Source organism: Orbicella faveolata, unplaced genomic scaffold (assembly GCF_042242905.1).
Source record: "Orbicella faveolata isolate gen_17 unplaced genomic scaffold, um_ofav_v1 contig_36, whole genome shotgun sequence".
NCBI lineage: Eukaryota > Metazoa > Cnidaria > Anthozoa > Scleractinia > Merulinidae > Orbicella > Orbicella faveolata.
In genome coordinates this window covers 14,215,512-14,237,500 of record NW_028301565.1, presented here as the reverse complement: position 1 = coordinate 14,237,500, position 21,989 = coordinate 14,215,512, and the positions used below count along the sequence as shown (strand labels likewise).

The 21,989-nt window shown below is 39.1% G+C and overlaps 2 protein-coding genes across 4 annotated transcripts in view; both read right to left on the bottom strand.

Moving 5' to 3' along the window:
• Positions 1 to 1,050, bottom strand: part of LOC110064090 (uncharacterized) — a 16,702-nt gene extending 15,652 nt beyond the window's left edge. For all 3 annotated transcript variants that reach the window (XM_089275418.1, XM_089275417.1, XM_089275419.1), the window contains exon 1: positions 902 to 1,050. The gene's annotated coding sequence lies outside the window, so the exon portion shown is untranslated. The remainder of the gene's footprint in view (positions 1 to 901) is intronic.
• Positions 1,051 to 2,249: 1,199 nt separating this feature from the next.
• On the bottom strand, positions 2,250 to 21,821 carry LOC110064231 (uncharacterized). Its single transcript, XM_089274781.1, has 16 exons — positions 21,524 to 21,821; positions 18,393 to 18,494; positions 17,991 to 18,128; positions 17,644 to 17,739; positions 13,888 to 14,031; positions 13,504 to 13,599; positions 13,013 to 13,111; positions 12,396 to 12,451; positions 11,619 to 11,717; positions 10,679 to 10,736; positions 9,077 to 9,143; positions 6,288 to 6,427; positions 5,585 to 5,638; positions 5,052 to 5,101; positions 4,657 to 4,800; positions 2,250 to 4,375 (listed from the first exon to the last, which is right to left on the bottom strand). The coding sequence occupies exons 1-16, from the start codon at positions 21,623 to 21,625 to the stop codon at positions 4,234 to 4,236; spliced, it is 1,587 nt and encodes a 528-aa protein (XP_089130907.1). The 5' UTR covers positions 21,626 to 21,821; the 3' UTR covers positions 2,250 to 4,233.
• Between the last annotated feature and the right edge of the window lie 168 nt (positions 21,822 to 21,989).

Genomic DNA, 21,989 nt, shown 5'->3' with positions numbered 1-21,989 from the left:
AAAATGGGAAATAACTGAAGCCATGGAAAACGGCAAAAGCGGTATTTAAATACGTCATGGGGGACAATTATCAAGCCGGCAGAGATTACGGGTAAAGCACTTAACAGTCAGAGTCAACACTCAATCGTATGCAACACTCCAAACATTATTGTCAGTGAGGCTATTGAAAACAGATACTACCCATATTCACTGTCAAGTCCGGTAAGGCATGGAAATCGGGTTGCATCTTAGCGTCCAAGCCTAGAACATGTTACTCGCGTAAAATTGAGACTGTGGTTTGTCTCTATGTTCCAAGAACAGCGAAAATGATGACGTTCCGGGTGACGTTCTAGGTACTTGAAATTCTACGAACTTGAATCGCGCGACAGAGCGTACGACAAAGTGTTATGTCATCGATGTCATCGTGTGTTGTGCGCCACTTGATAGAAACGGGCTGCACTACCACTAAACAATTTAAACTTGCTGTTGTATTTACATGTTACGCAACATATCACCCCTACATAAAATGCCCAGGGATTATGAAAAATTCTCCGAGATAAGCTGTTAAAGTTTTGTACCAGAGGAAATGAGCATAAACGGTACCCGAGCGTGAGAACAGCGTTTTCATGAATCTATCGTGACTCAAGTTCAGGATAACCGAACAAGCAGGAAATGTATAAAGTCTCAAGTCTCTTAATGACCGTAAGGAAAATTTCTGTCTGTCGGTGGCTACTCATCCCAATAACATCATTGAAAAGACACCAGGGTAAATCTCTCGACGTTTAGTTACCAATTGTTGAAGTGGTCGTTGACGACAGATCCAAACAAAACTCTACTTTGCCTCTCTCGATTCAGAATATTTGACTCAATGTCTGATTTTGACCGAGTTGTTTTAAATGATTTCATCCTATTAGCTACCTACCTTTGTTAAGCCAAGCAGATTCACCGTCAACCCAGCTTTTATCGACCAGAGTCGACCAGTTGTCCTCAGTTGTTTTTCTGTTCTGAGAACTTGGGAACATCTACTGTGACCGCCGGGCGGCAATCCACGCTCTGATGACTGCAAAAATGTTAATACAGCGCATTACTGAGCCGTGAATAAACTTTGACCTGCCCTTAGAAATTCTGACAGTTTTCTTGTTTAACAAAGATATATCCGGAAGGGTGGGCTGAATATAGCTTCCAATTGACCCTCTCATCCGCAACGAACTGTGCATGCCAATCTGTTTCACCGGTTAAAAGAATCATAGGACTTGAAATTTGAGAAACACTGCTTAGGTTTACACGCCCTTAGTCTGTACACTAACCACCACTATTTAAAATACACCAGTTTTATCAGCTGCTTGCAAATCCTGCGCTTGTCATGAACGGGAACAATTACACTTGGTCAGTTTTAAAGGCAACTTGAAGGCCTGTCTATGCCTGGTGGCCAAATGGTATTACTTTAGGAGTCATCAAGGTTCTCGGCAAAGTCAGGTTCTGCTGGATGGAAACGGGATCTCGCGTTCGTATGGCCCTATCATTAGGCTGATTTAGCAAGAGAACGGGAACGTCACTTGACGACCGCGCGCGCAGTACAAAAACCCAAATATGGTCAAATTAGAACAGAATCCAGGTTATTCCGCGCGCTCTGCAGTCATCTGACGTTCCCGTCCTGTTGCTAATAGGGACCTTACGCAAAACACGACGGCAACGGCAACGACAAAGAGAACGTCAACAAACAAAGGGTTTAATAAGCAAATAAATGGCTGTGAAAGTGCATTATAATTCTTGGTACATGTCTTTGCCGTCCTCTGCAAAACAGCAACGTGAAATGACCAAATTCTGCGTTGTCAGGAGAACGTGAACCACAACGGCTAATTTTTCGTATTTCTATTTGGAATTGAACGCATTCGTAGCATATTCAGTAAGGACAAGTTTTGATTCCGACAGGCACACTAGATAGTTCCAAATAAATGCGAAATTCCAAAATAAAATAGAAATACATTTTTTACCAGGCGTCGTCCTCGCCGTCGCCGTCGTATATGCGTAAGGTCCCTAATTCAGCCTATTAACCTCAATTGCGCCTAAACCGGGTCTAGAAAAGAACCTTTATTCAGCTTACAAATCCCCCCCCCCCCCCCCCCCGCCACCACTCCCAACTCGACCCCAAGCGAGGGGGTTTAAAAATTCAGTGAAGCATCACTGAAGTTGAGGGCCCTAAAGACCCTTAGAGGGACGGGGGAGGGAGGAGAAATGGAGATAATTCAGCATAATATAGAGACAACTAGTGCAAACTAGTGCAAACTTAGTTTAATTACTGATTTCAAACCTTTAAGTTCTTCTTTTACAAATAAATTATTCTTATTAATCAAACGTGGTAAATGGCAATGCTGAAATAGAAACGTGGAATTCATTTTATGACAACTGCACGTTTCTAACAATTAAGTCATATTTATCTCCATAATTTGGAATAACTGGCTTCACTTAAAAAAAAAATCTATAGGAAATGAAAAAAAAAACCGCCTGCTTCGAGCTTACTTAATGAATGTAACCAACAATATCCAGTTGTTATAACAACTAAGTTTATCATCATCTTTCCCATATCAGACGCCATTCTTAGGAAAAAAAACACAGCTACTAAGATGTTATAACTTATTTTACGCCCATAAAAGTAAACAAGCCTGTTATCTACCCTCAGCTTAGTCAAGCCACGGTCATGGTCAAACGACCTCATAAAGCAAACAACAGGAATAAATCAAATGGAAATATGAGTTTTAACTGAACTGTAGGTGCAGGGGTGGGGAGGGAAATACACAAGAGCTCACTTTAAGGAGATCGGTTTTCCCATTTCCGCGGGGATATGCGCAAATAATGACCAAAAAAATATATAGTGACGAGGCGCGTGCTAAAACATTTAACTAAACCTACTTACAGTTTTCAACTACAAGCTGTACACTATTAAGCGCGCTTGATTTAACAATGGTAATGACTGGAACACTAACACAAATCAACAGGATTGTTGTCACTGATGTCGTCTACCCATCATTATCACCTGGACTTACAAAACTGAACCCAAGAGCGCAAAATCTTCGCTAGCAACAGGTTCGAACATGTTTTGGACACAAATTAAAGACTTGTCCCATATGTTTACTAAATAAATCCATTTTTCTTCGCGATGAGGTCGCGCTTAAATAACAAATTTGAAATCACAAAAAGTGGTTGACTACTAGCCTTGAAACATTTATGTCTGCCGAAACGACAGACTGAATTTCGTTTGGCAATCACAATCAATATTCTTAAATATTGCAACGTATTAAGCCACATGTTTCCTTGCTACCTTGAAACCACGTTTCAGTTCCCTTACCAATATCAGGACAATCCTCGCACGTTGCCGCTGGCATAGTTAATAGAGGGAAATGGTAAAGAAGCCCGGTAAACATCAAAGAAGTAAAAAAACAGGCTAAGATTCATGTTGGAAGGTCCTTGACCCTGCGCATCTTTTGTTTCATGTTCACTGACTGCATAATCGCAATGCTTCTATTGGTTAGTTGTATGAACCCACATACCCGCCTTTTGTATTTTGCCACGTTTTCTGCAGAAAAAAACCCTAAAATAACGAACAAAAACATACAACAAAGAACTTTGCCAGGTTTCACAACCATTTCCCCCTATTAACTATGCCGTAAGCGACAAGTTTCTTTAGGCTAAATTTAATACAGTCCCTAAGGGGAACAAGTACGAGTTGATGGTGAATTCCGGTCTCCGAGACCGGACTAAACCAGCAGTTTTCGTCCAGTAGTTGCTAAGCAACTGATTGCGCCATAACGGTGTAACAACTGTCGGGGTACTTGAGCGTTCGTGCTATTCTCTGATTGGACAACACAAATCGGACACTTGACGAGCGCTTTAACGAAGATTTGCCAAAATGGACACTTGTTTCCTCAAGCGAACATGAAGAAGGATTCTCTAGATCATCAAATGAAAAACTGGTACAGTCTGACAGGTTTTCCACGAAAAGCTTCTAGTTTCCGCGCTATCAGCTCATAAAATTAACATCTGGATCCAGTTTGAGGAAGTGCAGAGCACAACGAGCCATGTCATCGAGATCATAACCGATCAGTACCCAACTCTTTAAGACAAACCGCAAAGAAATTACCTATGAAAAGAAATTGTCTCTGTGTATGTTCCACATACATGTTACAGAAAGCCTCAGTAGTGCTCATGGAGAGTAGCTCCCTAAAGAGTATTATTTGTGAAGTACCACCCTACAGCTTATGCTGTAGTGATATCGACTGCTTCAGGAGCAAGATGGCTCTCCTCGAGAGGTTGAGAAGAGGTCACAGGCACACCAATAATTCTCATCGTGGCGAGACGTGCTCTGCGGTAAACGAGTAGCATGTTCAATCCAAGAAGTCTGAAATGAACAGAATGTCAGTGACTTTAGCAATGAACGAATAACCAAAATGACTGAGAGACAGACAGACTGAAAGACTGACCTGACGGTCTAAAGAACTCACTGGCGGACAGACAGACAGAAGACTTTCTGTCTGTTTGTCTGTCTGTCTGTCTGTCTGTCTGTCTGACTGACTGACTGACTGACTGACTGACTGACTGACTGACTGACTGACTGTATCAACCAAACAACTGACCTGCTCTGTTCATGACTAACCAGTTAACTTATGAGGTCCCACTCACCTAAGACACACGTATTCCAGCACAACAGCAAGTCCTATGACCAGAATCTTACAAGCAGGAGGTATGCTGGATAAGCAAACCATATAAACACCGATTGGCGCTCCAATCATCATGGACAGGATTACAGTCGTCTGAACCCAATGTCTACAATCAACAACACGAATATTGCAGGGTCAAAGCACTTGGCTTTGTCTGAGCGGAGGTTAAAAAGATCGCCGGGGACCCGAGAAGTAGAGAGCTAATGTCATGATGGCCTTATGTCCCAGCCAGGACGATAGGGATAAGTGAGTGAGTTATTGGTTAGTTATAGTAGCTGAAAGCAACTTGCAGAAATCAGTTACACGAAATCACGACGGTCATACAGGTCTTGAACAACGAAAAATGTCACATCTTACCGTACAGTCAGACCACTTGGTAACCACGCCCTTCCCGTTGCCAGTTTGTACTGTCAGAGATTCAAATAGATCACGTTACTTACATAGGCAAGAGCAGAGTTAAATTTTTACATCAATATATTTTTTCAATTGTCCCGAAAGCATTTTGTGTAGTCTCGAAAATATACTGGTATTATATTTACAGCTACGACAATCACTGATAGATGGATTGAGTACGTACATGTCTATGTCTCTATGACAAAGGGCGAATGTTGCTGGCTGCTATTTGGTAACATTATGCTGTGAAGTGCATAGATCTATTTGCGGGTGATCGCTGGATTTTCTCGTGTAATTATACTGTATATGTTACCATTTGCGACTGCAATCTGACTTTTCGAGCACAGGTCGGGAAGTGTAAAAAGCGTCTGGTGGGAAAGTGATTCCCGAGGTGATGTTCAAGTTTTAAGCAAAATGCATAGCGATCAATATAAATGAAAAATAATATTTCGCAATTGGTAGCCTAGGGTTAACAGATAGAAAAAACTGAAGCCTACCTCTTCTCCGCAAACTTTGCACTTACGGTTATCCTCTCCACTATCCACAGATGACTGGAAAACCAAAAGAAACAAAAAGCATCAAATTAAAGTAATCCCGTCCTAAATTATCACATCTTGATTACGACTGGACAGGAAAATATGTTTTCAAGTAGAATTTAGAGTCTAAAACCTCTTCAATTCCTTCCTTTTAGCGATAATGAAGAAAACTATTTTGATACGCGAAGCTTTAGCTATTTGCAAGCGATCAATTTCGAGCCAAGTGGAGTGTACTCTCACATGACGAGTACCTGGTATGTTCACCTTACTCTTCACTATATAACTCGTTTGTGTGATGAATAATTTATTTTACAAGTAATAATAAATTGTAAAAAGTGCGCACTAAAAATTCTCAGCTAGGGGCCTTGCACGAGGGGGAGAGGGGGAGAGGGGGAGAGGGGAAAGGGGGAAAATGGGAGGGGAGGTACTGCTAGCTCCAGGTTAGGGTTGATTTGCAGACTTGAGGGCGGTCGAATTCAAGACAAACAAAAACGTTCCTAACCGTGGCCACGTTAGCAAAGAGGCCACCAAATGTCAATTTCAGCCGGTGAAGACAGCTAAAATAGAACGTTTTTAACGGCTGTCGCAAGAAACAGAGAGGGACTTATCTTCCCGCTATTCAACGACAACAGACATGAAATTTACGTTCACGGCGCTTCTGTACCTCAATGAGCCATCTCTTGAGACAGTCATGGTGTACGGCGGCCACATCTCCCTTACATTGACAGGGAAATATCATTGGACCAGCATCTGTACGCTCGCTGTCGTAACAAACCCAGCACTCACTTCGAGAAGCGTCTAAATCTGCCAATCAAATGAAGAATACGTTAATAAAACTGTAGTTTACTTCCGTTATTTGGGTAAACTGCTCCTCATTAGTGGAGAAAAGCGTTACGTTACGATCCGGAAGTGCTCTGAGCATAGTTGATAGAGGGGAATGGTTATGAAGTCCGGCAAACATCAAAGGAGCAAGCAAAGATGCCAAGATTTATGTTGGAAGGTCCACGACCGTGCACGACCTATGCATGAGTTACGTAATCAAAACATTTCTATTGTTAGTTCCATTGTGTTTTGTGCACGGTCAAGGCCAAGAAAACGAAAACATACAACAAAGAACTTTGTCAAGTTTCATAACCATTCCCCTCTATTAACTGTGCTCCGAGTGACACTAACAGTAATGATGTCCATGATGGCAAGTGCCTGCGAAGTTTGACAATGATTTTTCAACACAAATATGACATGTTTTTGTGGCATAAATCTTGGAAAAGATCCACCATTTGTGTGTCAGAAACTTATCAGAATAGTAATCTGACGTAAGGCGAGATTGTATAGTGTATTAGACGTTATCAACCCTGAAAAGTTGACTAAGACAATAAAAGAGGAAAGCAAGTCACGCATTCCGACTGACACCCGCTGTCGCCAGTAAAACACAGCTCAGGCGGATTGGAGACACAAGAAGCAGCAAAGAATAAGCCTTACTTAGCTGCACCTTTAAAGCTAAGACAATGCTCTTGGCCGGCTTTCAAAAAGGACACTAATTAATAGACTGTGACTTCCACTAGGTACTTAAAGGCCACAATTCCCAAAATCAACATGGAAATTCTGGTCCCCATATATTTCTCATAACACTGTAATCGTGTAAATTTCACGCTGATCAATCTTGAGGCTACATACACCTGAATCTGATCGCCAACGCACAACAACAACATTATATAGATCTGGATACTTCCATTTACATTTCATGCAAAACACCGTTCAAACGTGTAGAGAATATTCTGAAAGACCAATTCTGATAGTTGTATTGATGTAGTGAATACAATATTCAGGCTAGACAGTGTGAACATCGAGCGTGACTCTGCTCTGTGTTGCTCGTGTAAAGACAAAAAGCACGGAGAACAAAAATCTACCAACAGAAAAATTAACAAGGTATAAATAATAGTATGCTTATAAATAAAAGGCAAGCAAAATTATTGATTTGCAACGAAGAACAGTCGAAGACGAAACTGCAGGTTTGGAAGATTTAGCTAAACTACAAACAAAGAACCGAGAAAAGAGGACTTTACCAAGAAATCCTCGATGCCTGCTGCACGGTACAGGAGGGACTAACGTATCAATAGACAGCCTCAAGGCGTTTTGCCGCTCCATTGTAAAAGTGCTTTACAAAACGCGAGCTGAAGTTAACGGTGGCAATCAGCATGCATTGAGTATGAAGCCCTGCACAAGTTGCTCAAAATGCCTAACGATAATGCATTACGAAGAAGTTATTTTGGGCATGGCGTGATCTCGTGACGTCAGTGTAAATATAACACGAAAGACCGGGTTACGATAATCAGCCATTACACATCCGAAAAGACTCTAAAATACAGCAAATTGCCACTTCGCGTAAAGAAATTACTGAGTACATTTAACTTTGCCATTTACAACTCCAAAGCGCGGTGTACAGAAGCGTTGAAAAGTTATTTTTGGCGACCACCGAGGATACAAAACAAGGAAAAAAGCTTCGACTATATTACATGTTGGCGTGATAGCTCTTCTCGTTTACTTATAGCAACAGATGATCTATTTTTGTCGTGATTCACTTGCGTTCTAGTCATGTCAAGTCCCTCAAAGTTACAACTTCTGCCGTACATTTCAGATAAATTAACGATCTCAGCAATTATTTGCAAGAAATCCTATCGTTTCGTATTTCAACTCAACCTCGGTCATTACGTAACTCAACAAATAAGTCTGCCTACACTCGTCTATGAGGTTCAATCTTTTAGTCAGTCAGTATACACTGTAGTGGATGAGAACTGTGGGGTGAGGACAGAAGTTGAACACTATTTGGCTAATAGTCATTCTAACATTAGTTTAATTATTTATATTTAAAGAGAATCACACTCTTGATCGCCCTGTATGCAGTGAATGAAATACACTAAAACCACACTGTAAATCATAGTTTGTAAACACTGTCTGCACACACACGTCATTTTTTTTTATATAACAAACCGGAAGAGAAATAAAACGAATGTCACCAGTTAGCAATTCTTTTGAGACCTACAAGATGGCCAGTGCAGCTGCAATGTTGAAGCCTGTCTGCTGTACGAGTGTTTGCGAAATACCTCAACACGTACACAGAGTTTTTTTTTTTCAATACAAGGGAAACAATACTTACAATACAATTACGAACAGTACGCTCCTTAGACTACTTACAACACTGTACTCTACTTATACTATATGGCTCTAATTATGTACACTATTTAAATTACAATATCTACACGACTTACAGTACACTACCAACAAATACAACAACGACAAGTGAACAACATGCTGCGTTCATTTACATATACATGTACCCCACTCCCCTTACAACTCGACACTACTACTGTACTTCTGTATAAGAACTGGTCTACATAGGTGTATTCTGTTATTGACAATGGGAAAACAATGCTACCAGTTAATTGTACTTCTCACCTCCAATCGTTTCAATAGCATCATAGCAATTATATCGATGACTGCCTCCCACTAAATGCGTCGTTTCCTGAAAGAAAAACAATATTTATTGGGACTACTTTCACTGTAGGATACAAAGTTGAGGATTTTTGCTGCGGAGCGAGCGTAGCGAGCGAGCAGCAACATAATCAGGATTTAAGAAGAATATATAGAAGGGGGTACGAATTCTCGAATTCATCACTTTTTACCAGAATGCATTGCAGTTAACCAGACTGCACTGCGCCACTTTTACTGGAGTGCATTGCGCCACGAACAACACGAGGATGTCATACTCGTCGAGCCGTCGTCCTTTTTCGCGTGGATTCCACTGAGAAAGTTTGCTCTGATTTACCTGTAAAGCGATGTGAACGAGATCGTGCTTGACTTTCACAACTCTTGCTATGCAGTATGTGAAAGTTTGTAAATCTGGACGATTAATTGTGACATCTTAATCTTAGTATGTCATTTCTTAGCAGTCTCGCCTCCTTCGCCGAATTCTTAAATGAAGAGAAATCGTCGTTACTAAAGCCTGTAGAATAATTAAAACAAACGAAAACCGTGGAACACGCTGATTTCATAAATGCTGCAATCTATTCCTTTTCATCGAAACATGAATTTAAGCTAAAGCTTGAGCATTTTCACACATCGCGGTAGACACGTTCTCGACACAGTCTGTGTGTTCTTCTGTCGAGTTCTAGAGATATTTAATGCGTGCCAGTACCGAATTTATAAGTTAGATTTCTGCTCTTACAATTTCCACATCTTTCGATTTTCGCGATCTGGTAAAGGAGAGGCTGATGTGTATCGTTTTATGTCCAAACATACTTCAGATCATAATGTGCTTTTTTGTCTCGATCCTTTGTCACACCTCGCCATCGATGCGTCATCATGCATGAAGTTGATGCATACAACGACAGATTTTAAGTGACACCACGATTTGACACTACTTTGAGAAATAACAGTTTTATTAATGTAAGTCTTGGAACGCGCAGGTAAATGAATCACGGCGTTAAATATGTCACTATCAACAGAATGTGCCGCAGCATTACTATCTTTTAGATACCCTAGTTAAAATGTAAAGTAAGTAACTTTAGATCTGTGTCAAACATAAAGATAAGCTGAAGGGAAGAAGAATCTCTCTAGAACTATAATTGAGAGCATAAAACAATATAATGGAATTGTGGTCAAAACTAATTAGAAAACATCTTGTAAAAAGTGCATACTAACGAGAAACACTGAACATTGAACTACACAACTGACTTTCCCTTCTTGTTTTGCACAATGTCTTGTAAAAGGAAAGGAAAATATTTTCTTCTTGAATCTACCGAATACAAGAAACACTCATGAAAGCTTGGGAGAACTCAAAAACCTGTGGAAACACTCGCCTGTGGCTGTGTTCCCACAGCATTTCTCAATCTCCCAAACTTCCTCCTGTGTTTCTATAACTCGATCAAATCAATTAAATGTTTCTATTTCTTAAAACGAAAATTAGTCTTCAACATGTTCTCCTGAACCTATGGAGGTTTGCCAGTAAGGAGAATTTTTATTGAGCAAACTGGTTCTAAAAAACATAGAACATAGTACCTCTATTGTCTCATGTACTAGGAGTCGCTTAGGGTTCAAAATCCACAACTGACTTGGACTGAAAAGCAGAAATTAAAAGTTGTTATAAATTATGATCTTCAATATGATAAATCCATATTTCAGAATGTGTTGTTCCAGGAAATCTCCATACACTTCTCACAGAAGGTATTTTGATTGAACCCCCCCCCCCCCCTCCTTTGACGAACCCTCCATAAATTCTACTTTAGCTACGATGCTGCATCATACTTCCTTTAGAATTTTTGGCTTTTGAGACCCCCTCCCTCCCCACCTCGAGAATTTCCAGTGACCTTCAGTAAGGTGGGTATGGTTATTTTCTGGGAATGCAGGATCTCTTTACTAAAACGAACAAAAAATAACCATTTTCGTTGTACATTAAAGAAGAGAGAATTTTAAGTGTACATTATCTCTTTGGGAGATGCAGCAGCCTAATAATCACCCTGCTGGACATCAGAACGCATGGTCTAGGTTTGAGGTATTCTTCCTCCCACAGTAGCTCTCTCCCCACAGGTGTATAAATAGGTACAAGTGAATTTTAAAATACTAGAGTGTGACCCTGTGATGGGCTAGCATCCCATTAAGAGGGGAGTAGGAATACTCCAAGTTTCTTTGGTGAATGCTACCAAAACCAAAATAAGCTCTGGTATTATGGACCACTTGGCCCAACACAGATTGTACCCTTTATTATTGATCTGAAAGGCATTAAACAATTGAAAGTACTTTTCTCTCAGAATTGGCAACATTGTTCCAAAACTGAAACAATCATTTTTCATCCACAACACCCACCTATACTATTACCATTGACATCATTCAACAACTTGCCCTGAGCTTCTTCTGAACAGCAGAGCAGCCTGGTCTAAAACAATTTTCATTCTGGTTTGACTGGAGGTTGTTGAACATTACAGTATATTTGTACACCCACCTCTTCCAATTCCAGAGACAGCAAGAAAACCATAGAGCCACACCCAATTCAAACAATCTGAACACAATGTCTAACACATTCCTCCCCTCTATGGGCAATCTATACAAAAAATTCAAAATAATAAGCTGTGATATGAAGTGATCTAATGGTTAGTGAGTGCATCAAGCAACTTGAGGTGTAACCTTAGGCCAATGGCAAAACTTACAACCAATCAAATTGTGAACACACACTGTTTAATCAACAGCATGACTTGACAAGGTAAGGCAACATAATTTTGAACCGTACAGAACCTTATCCTGAAGCAAACAACACTCAGTGTGCTTTGCCATTAGGAGAGACACCTTATTTTTGACACAGTGCTTCCTTCCATCCATTAGGTTAGTGTAATTGTTTTAGCACTAATATGAAGAGTTAGCATTGTCTTTAACTTCTCTCTTATATTTTATTATTATTATTATTATTATTATTATTATTATTATCATCATCATCATTATCATTAAATAAATATTTCTTTATTTAATTGTTAGGACTCCTATTGATGCTATACGTTGTTTACAATGAGTAAGAAATCCTGTTTAAATAAAGGTATTAATAGATCTACAGTATTACTAATTATTAGGGCAATAAAAGTTTACGTGGTTACCTGAAATGGACTGAACTGGAGTGTCCTATTCAGGGGAACCACCACAAGTTCCATGGTGTGGGGGAGTACTGAGCTCTTTTTGTAACATGACAGAAAAATGAAATCATAATATAATACAATATAACAAAACTTACTTGTCTTTCCATTTTTCACCCATGATATCACCAAGGAGAAAAAGAGAAGTGAGAAGCTGTAGGCAATAACACAGTCAAAGTGATAACATGATTACAATGCTCAAACACTAGATACATGTACAGGGGCCAAGCACAAGATCAAGATGGCTAGGTATTTGCCGAGTTCGTTTCCATAGGCGGAGGTCCAGTCTAGGTCATGCATTAAATCAACAAGTGAAGAACAACGCCAATATCCATCTATCTTGACCAAACAAGCTTCGTCAAGAAAAGATGCATCATTGGCATAAAACATGTACAAGTACATGTATTAAACATAATCTTAAGTGCAAAGATAGCTTATATATGAAGATTTTATATGAAGAAACGGGCCAATGATAAACTTCAATAATACAAGTTTTCTTCGAAGTTGACCGCAAAAAAGCGATTGCATGACACTTGATAAGTTATAAAATGACATGCTATCATGTATTTGACGAAAAACAGTCTTTATTCTTAGTCTACATTTTGTACCCACAATGTCAGCAGTCTGCAGTCTGCATTTTGTACCCAGTCTGCAGCCTGCATTTTGTACCCAGCTGTCTGCAGTCTGCATTAATTTTGTGCCGACCATAAATTACCTGAAGTGATGCTTGTGAGACCAGTCCAACTCTCGACATGGTAGCCTGTGTGGCATCGACATTTGAAGACTCTCTTGTTGTGATAAATGCACCACGGACCTGGAATCGATAATCACACTTTCACAACCTCCATAATTTATAGTCCATAATGGCTTTTATGTAAATAGGCCTTAGACTACAGTACAAAACATTTTCCACTCTTGATTTCTACCACACAGAAATCAAGAGCAAATAATCCAATTGTTTTAGCTTAAATCTGCTGGTTAGTCATTCAAGACTTAACTAGTAAATTATCTAGCTCCTCTTCACAGACACTTCGAAAATGTGAAAAAGTGGCTGCTATTTTGCTAACAACTTCAAACACTCACTACTCACTCACTATCTACAACAGTAAGCTTGTCCTGCTCAATAATTGTTTCTGTCAAAATCAAGGGAGAACAATGCATTTACCCTGGTAAAAAATAACAATAACATTACTTGACTAATCATACCTTGTAAAATAACTCAACTCCATAGATGAGAAACAGAGTGAGCACCAAAAACATGAGAATGACAAAAAAGCCAGTAAATATGTTGGATAAGTATACCTTGAAGAGAACAGAATGGATATTACACTGCATGTTAAAAACAGCAAAATTTTCCTCACAATGAGTTACTCCTAGCATGCGATACAGCAACTGTAAAGGTTTCAGCAGACTGAAGAGGACATGACCGCATGCATTAACTACTATACTGTAGGGCAAGTGGATTGGAACACCTACTGTCTGCATTGCTATTCTTAACCATCAATATGTAGGAGGAAAATAAAACATTTTAACCATAAAATACAGTATGAAACAATCACTGTTAACTAATATAACATGCATTTTCCTGACCTTTGTATGTTCATCCGTTACTTCCGTTGTTATAAATTGCACCAAGAAGACAATGTACATGAAGACATTAAACAGGATAAAAGCTATTGTGGATTTGCTGAGGAAACGTGGCCTATCTAGTTTTAGACCAACCACATGAAATGTCTGAAAATAGACAATTTATATCAGTTAAAAAAACAAGAGATACAGTAGTGTAGTTGTAACTAACAATAATATTGCAACAATAACAACTACTGCAAATGCAAAAGTTGAACACATTGGGAATAATAATTATAAGGCACTCTTATTAACCACGAGGCATGAGGTCTGTCTGGGAGAATCTTGACTGAGGTCGTGAGTACAAACTGAATGCAGTGAGGTCTGACTACACCTGGCCAAGGTCAAGATTCCCCATACATACCAAAGTTCTCAGCTAAGTTCATAAAATGTTTTATTACATGGCAAAATGAAGCTAGGACTCATAGAAATGTGACTCCTAGGTTTGGGATTACTATACCGTAAATCCTCGAATTAGCACCCGGGGCGCTTATTTCAAATTTAGGAGAAGATGAGGGCGCTTATTCGAGGGGGATGCTTAATCGAAAGGGGAGGGGGTGGGGAGCGCTTATTCAATTTTTCCCAAATCGTGACCTTGACATGGTCATGTTTTTAATACATCAATCTGCATGTAAACAACAACATAAGCTGTTTATCGACATAAAAAGCTGATCCTAAAGTTTAATTCGCGACACCATTAGAAATTCACGTGGTCACAAACTGAAACAATATACAAATCTAATACTACACGACAAAAACTATACGTCCTTTGCTGTCTCATTACTTGGGGGAGGGGGGCACTTAGTTTAAATCTTAGCCGATAGCAGGGGTGCTTATTCGAAGAGGGTGCTGATTCGAGGATTTATGGTATTTGTTTGTCAATTTTGTGTTTTGTTTAAATTCTCGTGTTTTGTCATATGTTGATTACACGCATCTCATACGCTAGAATCATAGTTGTTGACTGTTCACTGGTAATCCTAATCCCTAATCCCTAATTTAATCCATACAGCCCACATGAATTATGTGATCAACACAATGTATGAGCCACCATAAGATAACTACACCATTTTTGACAAATTTTTCCCAAATAAATTTTCTATGTGATCAAATGTAATAGAATCAGTGAAAATTTAAGGTGGCATTGATCCAACAGAACATGGCAGGAAGAACTCCTCACTTGTAATTAATATTATTAAGGGCCCATTAACCGATTTATGCATGCACTCACGTGCATTGCTAAGGAGGTGAAATTTCACTTCCAGTTACTTAGTCAGCCTGAGTGTGGAAAATAAAAACAATTCAATAACTTCCAAATTCACGTACATTTTAGATGTTTTTCTTTTTGTTTCACAAAATGCAAAGTAAAAAAAGTACAAGCAGAGACAAAATAAGAAAATGCTAAAGGAAATACGGTTTTTTTTTATTAAATCCAGCCTTTTTCGGCAGATTTCAATCAAAGCCAACATTGAAAAGATAGCTATGCATTCCTATTGCAAAATCATACTTTTTTCATAAAATTACGAATATTTTAATATTTTGAAATTCTCTCAAAATCTGACCTTTTAGAAATGAAACAAAATCTATACATAGCATAATGAGGATTTAAATTAAAATATTAAATCAATGAAAAAAATCCCGATAAAGTAATTTGCCTGGGAGCCTTTGCGTTTTTTCAGTATTAGTCACATGACCATGGGCGTGGCCTGATGACGTCATCACTAGTGTTACTAATCATGAAAAAGTTAAAACACATGAAATAACTCTGAACTAACTAAACCTGATGAGGTTATATGAGAATAAATTTTCCTTAGCAACAGCTCGAAAAGATCAGTTTATGGACCCTTAAGTTACAATGTACATGCCTGTACACGCATTTTCTCCCAGGGAGGTGAAAATAAGACATTTGTTATGCCCAAAAACAATCCTTTCAAGTTAAAACCAGACCTGAAACAGTCCAAAGTCTCCAAAATTATGGAAACCCAAAAAGTTCAAGCTGGAAGTTTACTTGTTAGTTATATACATGGTTAATTAATAACTACTTAATAACCGAGAGTGAGGTCATTACGGGAAAATCTCAAACTGAGGTCTTGCCGTATTGACCTCGCTGTCGCTCGGTCAATACAGTAGGCCGAGGTTTGAGATTTTCCCATAACGACCGAACGGTCGAGGTTATTAAGTTGTTTATTATATGGCTCACGAATTGAAGAAAAAAAAATTATTCAAGCGGAAGTCGTCAATTTACATCTGGCGATGTGCGCATTTACCGATTCATTCATCGTCTCAAACCCAGGGCAAAACTACACAGTCAGTGAACTTCACTATTGTAATTCTTTACGGCAAAAATGATTGTCACAGGCCCTCAAAAAGGTATTTTAGTATTGTGGAGCCACAACTTGATGAGGGAGATTTTCCAACTTTTGTGGCGAAACGTCAACGCATATAGAAAAGACAGAAAGTGCTTCAAACTGGTCCAAACCAATGGTCTTTCGGTGAAAGAAAATACTAATGCTTCAGAATGCACTGCTCAGAATAACTCGATCTTTGCATTCATTTTCGACAACATATCTTGGCCTTCTTCATTCTGGGACTTATGAATGAACTTTTCAAGCCTTGTGAGTGTCTAAAACTTCCTGCAGTTATCAGAAACACTCCTACCAACAGAAACCACCCGATTGTTTACATCTGATGATCCTGGAAGCTGATTTTCACTTGCTTGTGTTGAAGCGAGGGAATCTATTTGATGAGAACTGAAAGGGAGTTCAATATTTCGGTAATTATTGTGACTAAGATGATAACTTATAAGTTTCTTCGTGGTTTTCTGCTCAGGATACGAGACACATCTGCCAATGGTGTTTTACACTTAGCGATTTTAGCTTTACTCGACACTCGGCAAACTTTGATTGCTTTTCACCAGTCCTCGCCAAGGTTACCGGTAAGTCAAAAACGACTTCTATATAAATTTTATTAAGGAAAAATCCCTAAACTTTTAGCTACTCGGAATTAAATTTACTTCTCTTACTGTTTTTAATCGGCTTTCATCGTTTCAATGCGCTTGAATTTTCCGAGCCGGGCTCTTCCTAATTTGCATAATCCGTAATCGGCCCGTGGGCATTACGGCTGCATAATGACTGCTCAGATCTTGCTCTTAGCCAATCAGAGCGCGCGTTATATCAGCCACAAGCCAAAGCCATATAATAAAATAAATTAATACAGTGGAAGCCCGTTAATATGACCACCTTCAGGCTATGAAAAATTGGTCGCATTAATGGGGTGGTCGTATTAATTAAAGGGGTTCTTTAAATAAGAAAACAACTGACTGAGCTTTTTCTGGGCCAGAATAAAGTGGCTGTAATAACTAGGTGGTCATATTAACATGGTGGTAGTAAGGCGGGGTTCCACTGTATGTGAACTATAAAATTTAACAAAAATAACTTACACTAACATTTGTTTAAATAAAATGAGAACCCTCGGGGTTAAGCCTTTTGCCAATACAAAAAAGGCCTGAGAACTGACATTCATTTTCCACCCAAAAAACAAAATTTAACTTTTATTTGTGCCTCTATCACCACGTTGGCTGGGACTGGCCTGATTTTCAGACAGTCCAGGTCGCTCATGGCCACCCACTCTCTCTCCCTAAAGAATACGTAGCCGCTAGCAACCAGGACTGTCTGAGAATCAGGCTACCATTGCTGGGACTTGTGCTATCGGAATATCACTTACCTCAGCCCAGAAACATATGATTATTGAGAAACCAGAAATAATAACTGGGTAATACGCGTTGAACAAATTCATTCTCAAGCTGGCAGGAAGATACCTCTGGAAAAAAAATTCTTTTTCAGCAAACATATTATTTATGAATGTACATTATCAGATTTGGTGCTATTAGTTTTGCTTGAAGTGTTGTTTTTGGCTGGCTAAGGTTGGAGTTAAGCGGAAAAGGTCTTTTTCCTCACACACCTGCACTTGGTGCTAGTGTGCACAGGGTGGGGGGGAGGAGGGGGGGACTTCTAGTTGTGTGTGGAAGTGATGAAATAAATAAAATTTTAAAAAAATAAATTATGCTTCACCTGGATTGAGTAATAAGTGCCTCTTGAGCCACATGCTATAATCATACAAAGGTAAAGTGTCTTTTGTACTGTTAGCCGGCAGGCTTTGGACAGGCTTGGTCTCTTCAACTGCTTAAACTCTGATCGAACACAAAGAACCTGCAACAAATGGAAAAAAAGTTACAAGTGAACCCTCATTTCAAGTACTGGTATCTCAAATGAAAAAAAATTAAAACTGTAAAACTTTCTCAATTTCATATTTAGCATGACACACAAAAGAGGTATTTCATGAATCACATTGTATAAAGTTAAAAATAAGCATGTGGTATTACTACCCTACAAAATACAAATCAAATCAGCTTTTGGCCACTACTCAACAAAAGTTGCACCAGGGCATACTGAGAGTTTAAATATATAACGTACCAGCTGAGCTGCAGATACAGCACAAACAAAGAAGAAAACTGTACCAAAACCAATAAAATATCCTATATTTGTGTCACTACAAGCTCCACCACTGTACTTGACCTACAGCGAAGAAAGAAAACAAATTGAGGAAAATGTAAAATGTCAACTTAACTCCCTAAGTAACTTTATTAACACTTGCAAACAATAATTATTTGCAAGTGATGTAATGAATTTTGGACATAACACTCTTGGATGTTTTATTTTGGATGTTTAATTTTTGGACACATTTTGTTTCATTTCTGATAAATTTCAGACAAAAATTTCTGCACTTTGCTGAAACATACATGTAGCTTAAGTACATTTATGCCATTCTTAAATTGCAGACTGGGCTTCTTTATTAAGAGGTACCGCTGGCGCACTAAACTATGTGTGTATGGAACCTGGTACAACTTATACCAATAATAAAGCAGAGTATACACGGGGGCTTAATTCCAATATGTCCGTCAACTGCATGAGTGCCTTGGCTTGGCATCAAAAATTGTATACATGAGAAACTAAATAAGGAAGAAGAGAAAACACAGATAACTCGACTACAGCTGCTTTCACTAAAATATAATCATTTTGCAATGTTGTTTTTGTGTTCTTCCTTTAAAATTTTACTTTCCAATAAGCTTCTGTGTTGGTAAACTTAGAATTATGAAGAAGATTGTGTACATCAGGAAAACACTGAAGGAAGAAAATAACCTGTAAAAAAATAATGGTAATCAAAAGTGGCGATCTAGTGACCACAATTTTGGATTAGTAGCCAGTTGGCCCCTAATAAAAAAGTTAATTTCAAGCCCTGTCACCCTAATATACAGTATCTTGTATTGTTAATCCCAAAATATACCCTTAATGTGACCCCATCTCCAATAAAAAGTATGAATGCCAGGAGTAGTTCTTCCATGGCAAAAGTTTGCATTCATATACAGATTCACAACAGCTATAATGTTTAGCTATTATGTATAGGGTACATATATTAATTTTAATCAAAGCCAAGGTCACAACTCCACAATTCCCTGGGATCCTCAATGTTGAAAACTGAATGTGCATTGGAGGTTTAGGGGAAACAAAACTTACTCTTTCCTGTTTGAACAATCATAAAGTATTTTGTTACTCTCTGTAAATGAGCACACTTTTACAGGGCTTGAAAAAAACTTGAATTCTAGCTTGCCCTTGGGACAAGTAGCTCTCGAATTTTGCTTGACCTGGGAAAGTCTTAGTTTGTTCTTTTAAAGATTTAGTTGGCAGACAGCTTGCCTGATCCCTTGCACAGCAGGCAAGTGAGGATGAAAAGCTACTTGCCCAGCAGGAAAACCTTCTTGTCTCGGACAACCGGACGGCACCTTTTTTGAGCCCTGTGTTACATCTTATTGTTCACCACAAAGCTTAATTCAAATTTGCAATTTTCGTATCCTTGTTTGAGTTGAAATTCAATTAATTGCATTGCATATTGCAAAACAACAAATAAATACATTGTTTTCATACATAACCCAAAATGGCTCGTCATTTGCTGGTGTCATTTGATACCCTCTCAAGGCTGACAGCGTGAATTTGTCCAAGGTTCAAGCTGTTGCTGCCCAAGGGAGGTAGTTAATTCTGTTCTCCATGAAGGGAATTATACAGGTTTGAGGCACACCACATATATGTTCTCACCCAGTAGAAAACTGCCTCTTAGTTGGGGGTATAACATCCGTTTAAAACAATAGTGGCTAACTGAATAAATTGATATATTTATAAGATTTGAAACAACACATTTTGCCCCAGAGGGCTGCTGGCTGAGCCTGCAAACTTGACTCCCCTCTTTCCCACCTTGTTTATTTTATGCCAGCAGGCTAATTATGTGTCTAGGCAAAATCCCAAACCTGATTTTGCAATAGCCTGTGCATGTACATGTTTATTTCCTAAATAAGCTCCAAAGCATATCTGTTTTCCAAGTTAAACCCACTGTTAAATTTAAGAACATTGAAAATAATTGAGATGGTGGATTTTTAGCCTGGAAATTAAGTATATGAAATGATGGTTTTTCTGTCAGGGACACAGGCATACTGGGAAAAAGAAATCCGAGTTCTACACTAGGAGTTGAACCCAAGACCTTCTGGTTACTATTCTAGATGCTCTATCCCTGACCTGGACTCGTGGGAACTATGGGTATCAAATGTTAATAATTGAAAGCAACTTACTCTGGGCACTGTACGCTCATCAAGCTTAACTTAATTTTCAAATGAAAATTTGCTTACACGTGGTGACTCAATTTTATAACCTACTGCTTTGCTACAGAATTACCGAGCAGTCTAATTATGTCGTGAGCAAAGACCTTTTCAATTATCAAAGGTTAAAATTTACGTACAGTATTCATTAGCAATTATAACATAACTAAAGCAAAGCGTGCGCTCTGATTGGTTAATTTAGCGTCTACTATTTGCCCATGGGTGTACGCTGCTGACGTGTGTGCTAATGTTTACAAAGCAAATCTTTTGACAGACATTGTTTCCAAAGTAATGGCTGACATCCTTCTCCCAGAAATGCGAAACTGTCTTCACAGTTGTGTGAAGATGAAACTTTATCAAGTTACTGGTGTGCAGTCGGTTGTCATGAATGAATTATTTGCACGCTTGTTTTCTCTTGTCATGTAAGACTACACGAACATTTTTTTTGTGATGTAGCTCAATAAAAGGACTTCTGTTGTTCCAATGTCTCAATGTTATGTTGTAAAACAAATGGTAAACGCCATAGCGTGCACTATTGAGTTATGGATGCACTTGGGAGGTTTGCTAAGCACTCAAGAAGCTAGAGTCGCACTCGGCTATCGCCTCGTGCGACTCTTACGCTTCTTTCATGCTTAGCAACCTCCCGCGTGCATCCATAACTCAATAGTACACGCTATGGCGTGTACCATGGTTAATTGCAGCCATGTCTAGACATTGTACTGATTACCGTTCGACTGAACGGCCATTAACGACGACAGCAACTTTCAAGAGAGAATGAACGACATCTCCCAAGTTAACCCCCATAAACAGTATCTTTTCAACAAAACTACTCAGTCAGCATTCTTAAATATATCATTATCATACACTAAGAGGCAAAACACTAACGAAAAGGTTTTGTACCTCGCAAACACAAGAACCACCAACGCACAGTCCATGGCCGTTGCAGTTGCTTGGGCAATTGCTCGAACTTCCATCGCTCATTTTCACAACAAAGAAGCTCATGTTGACAACGCTGTTAATTAATGGAATTTGTCCCAGACATGACGTAGTAGTTTCCAAAGTTTAACACCGAGGTCGAGTAAACGTACCTAGAAATTTGAGTCTTTAGTCGTATGACGAACTTACGACTACTTTAATCTTTACATGTATACATTACATGTCGCTCAGCGTTGTTTTCCGCGTTCTCCGAAAGACTGGGGAAGGCGACCTTGGGACCAGGCCTGCCTGAGGCAGGACGGATGAGTTCTGAGGACGGGCGGGACGGGACGGGAGAGACGGGACAGCCGAGTAATAGTTTTCCATTGTCCGCGGACATTATCTCTCCTCAGACATTCATATGAGCTTTGAGGAACACATAATTAGTGTC

Excerpts from the sequence above, each read along its gene's own strand:
- LOC110064231 (XM_089274781.1), bottom strand. The coding sequence starts at position 21,625 with ATGAGCTTCTTTGTTGTGAAAATGAGCGATGGAAGTTCGAGCAATTGC. Across the intron at positions 12,452-13,012 it reads TCTCACAAGCATCACTTCAG|CTTCTCACTTCTCTTTTTCT; the intron begins GTAATTTATGGT and ends TATTGCCTACAG. Across the intron at positions 4,801-5,051 it reads CCAAGTGGTCTGACTGTACG|ACATTGGGTTCAGACGACTG; the intron begins GTAAGATGTGAC and ends TGTTGATTGTAG.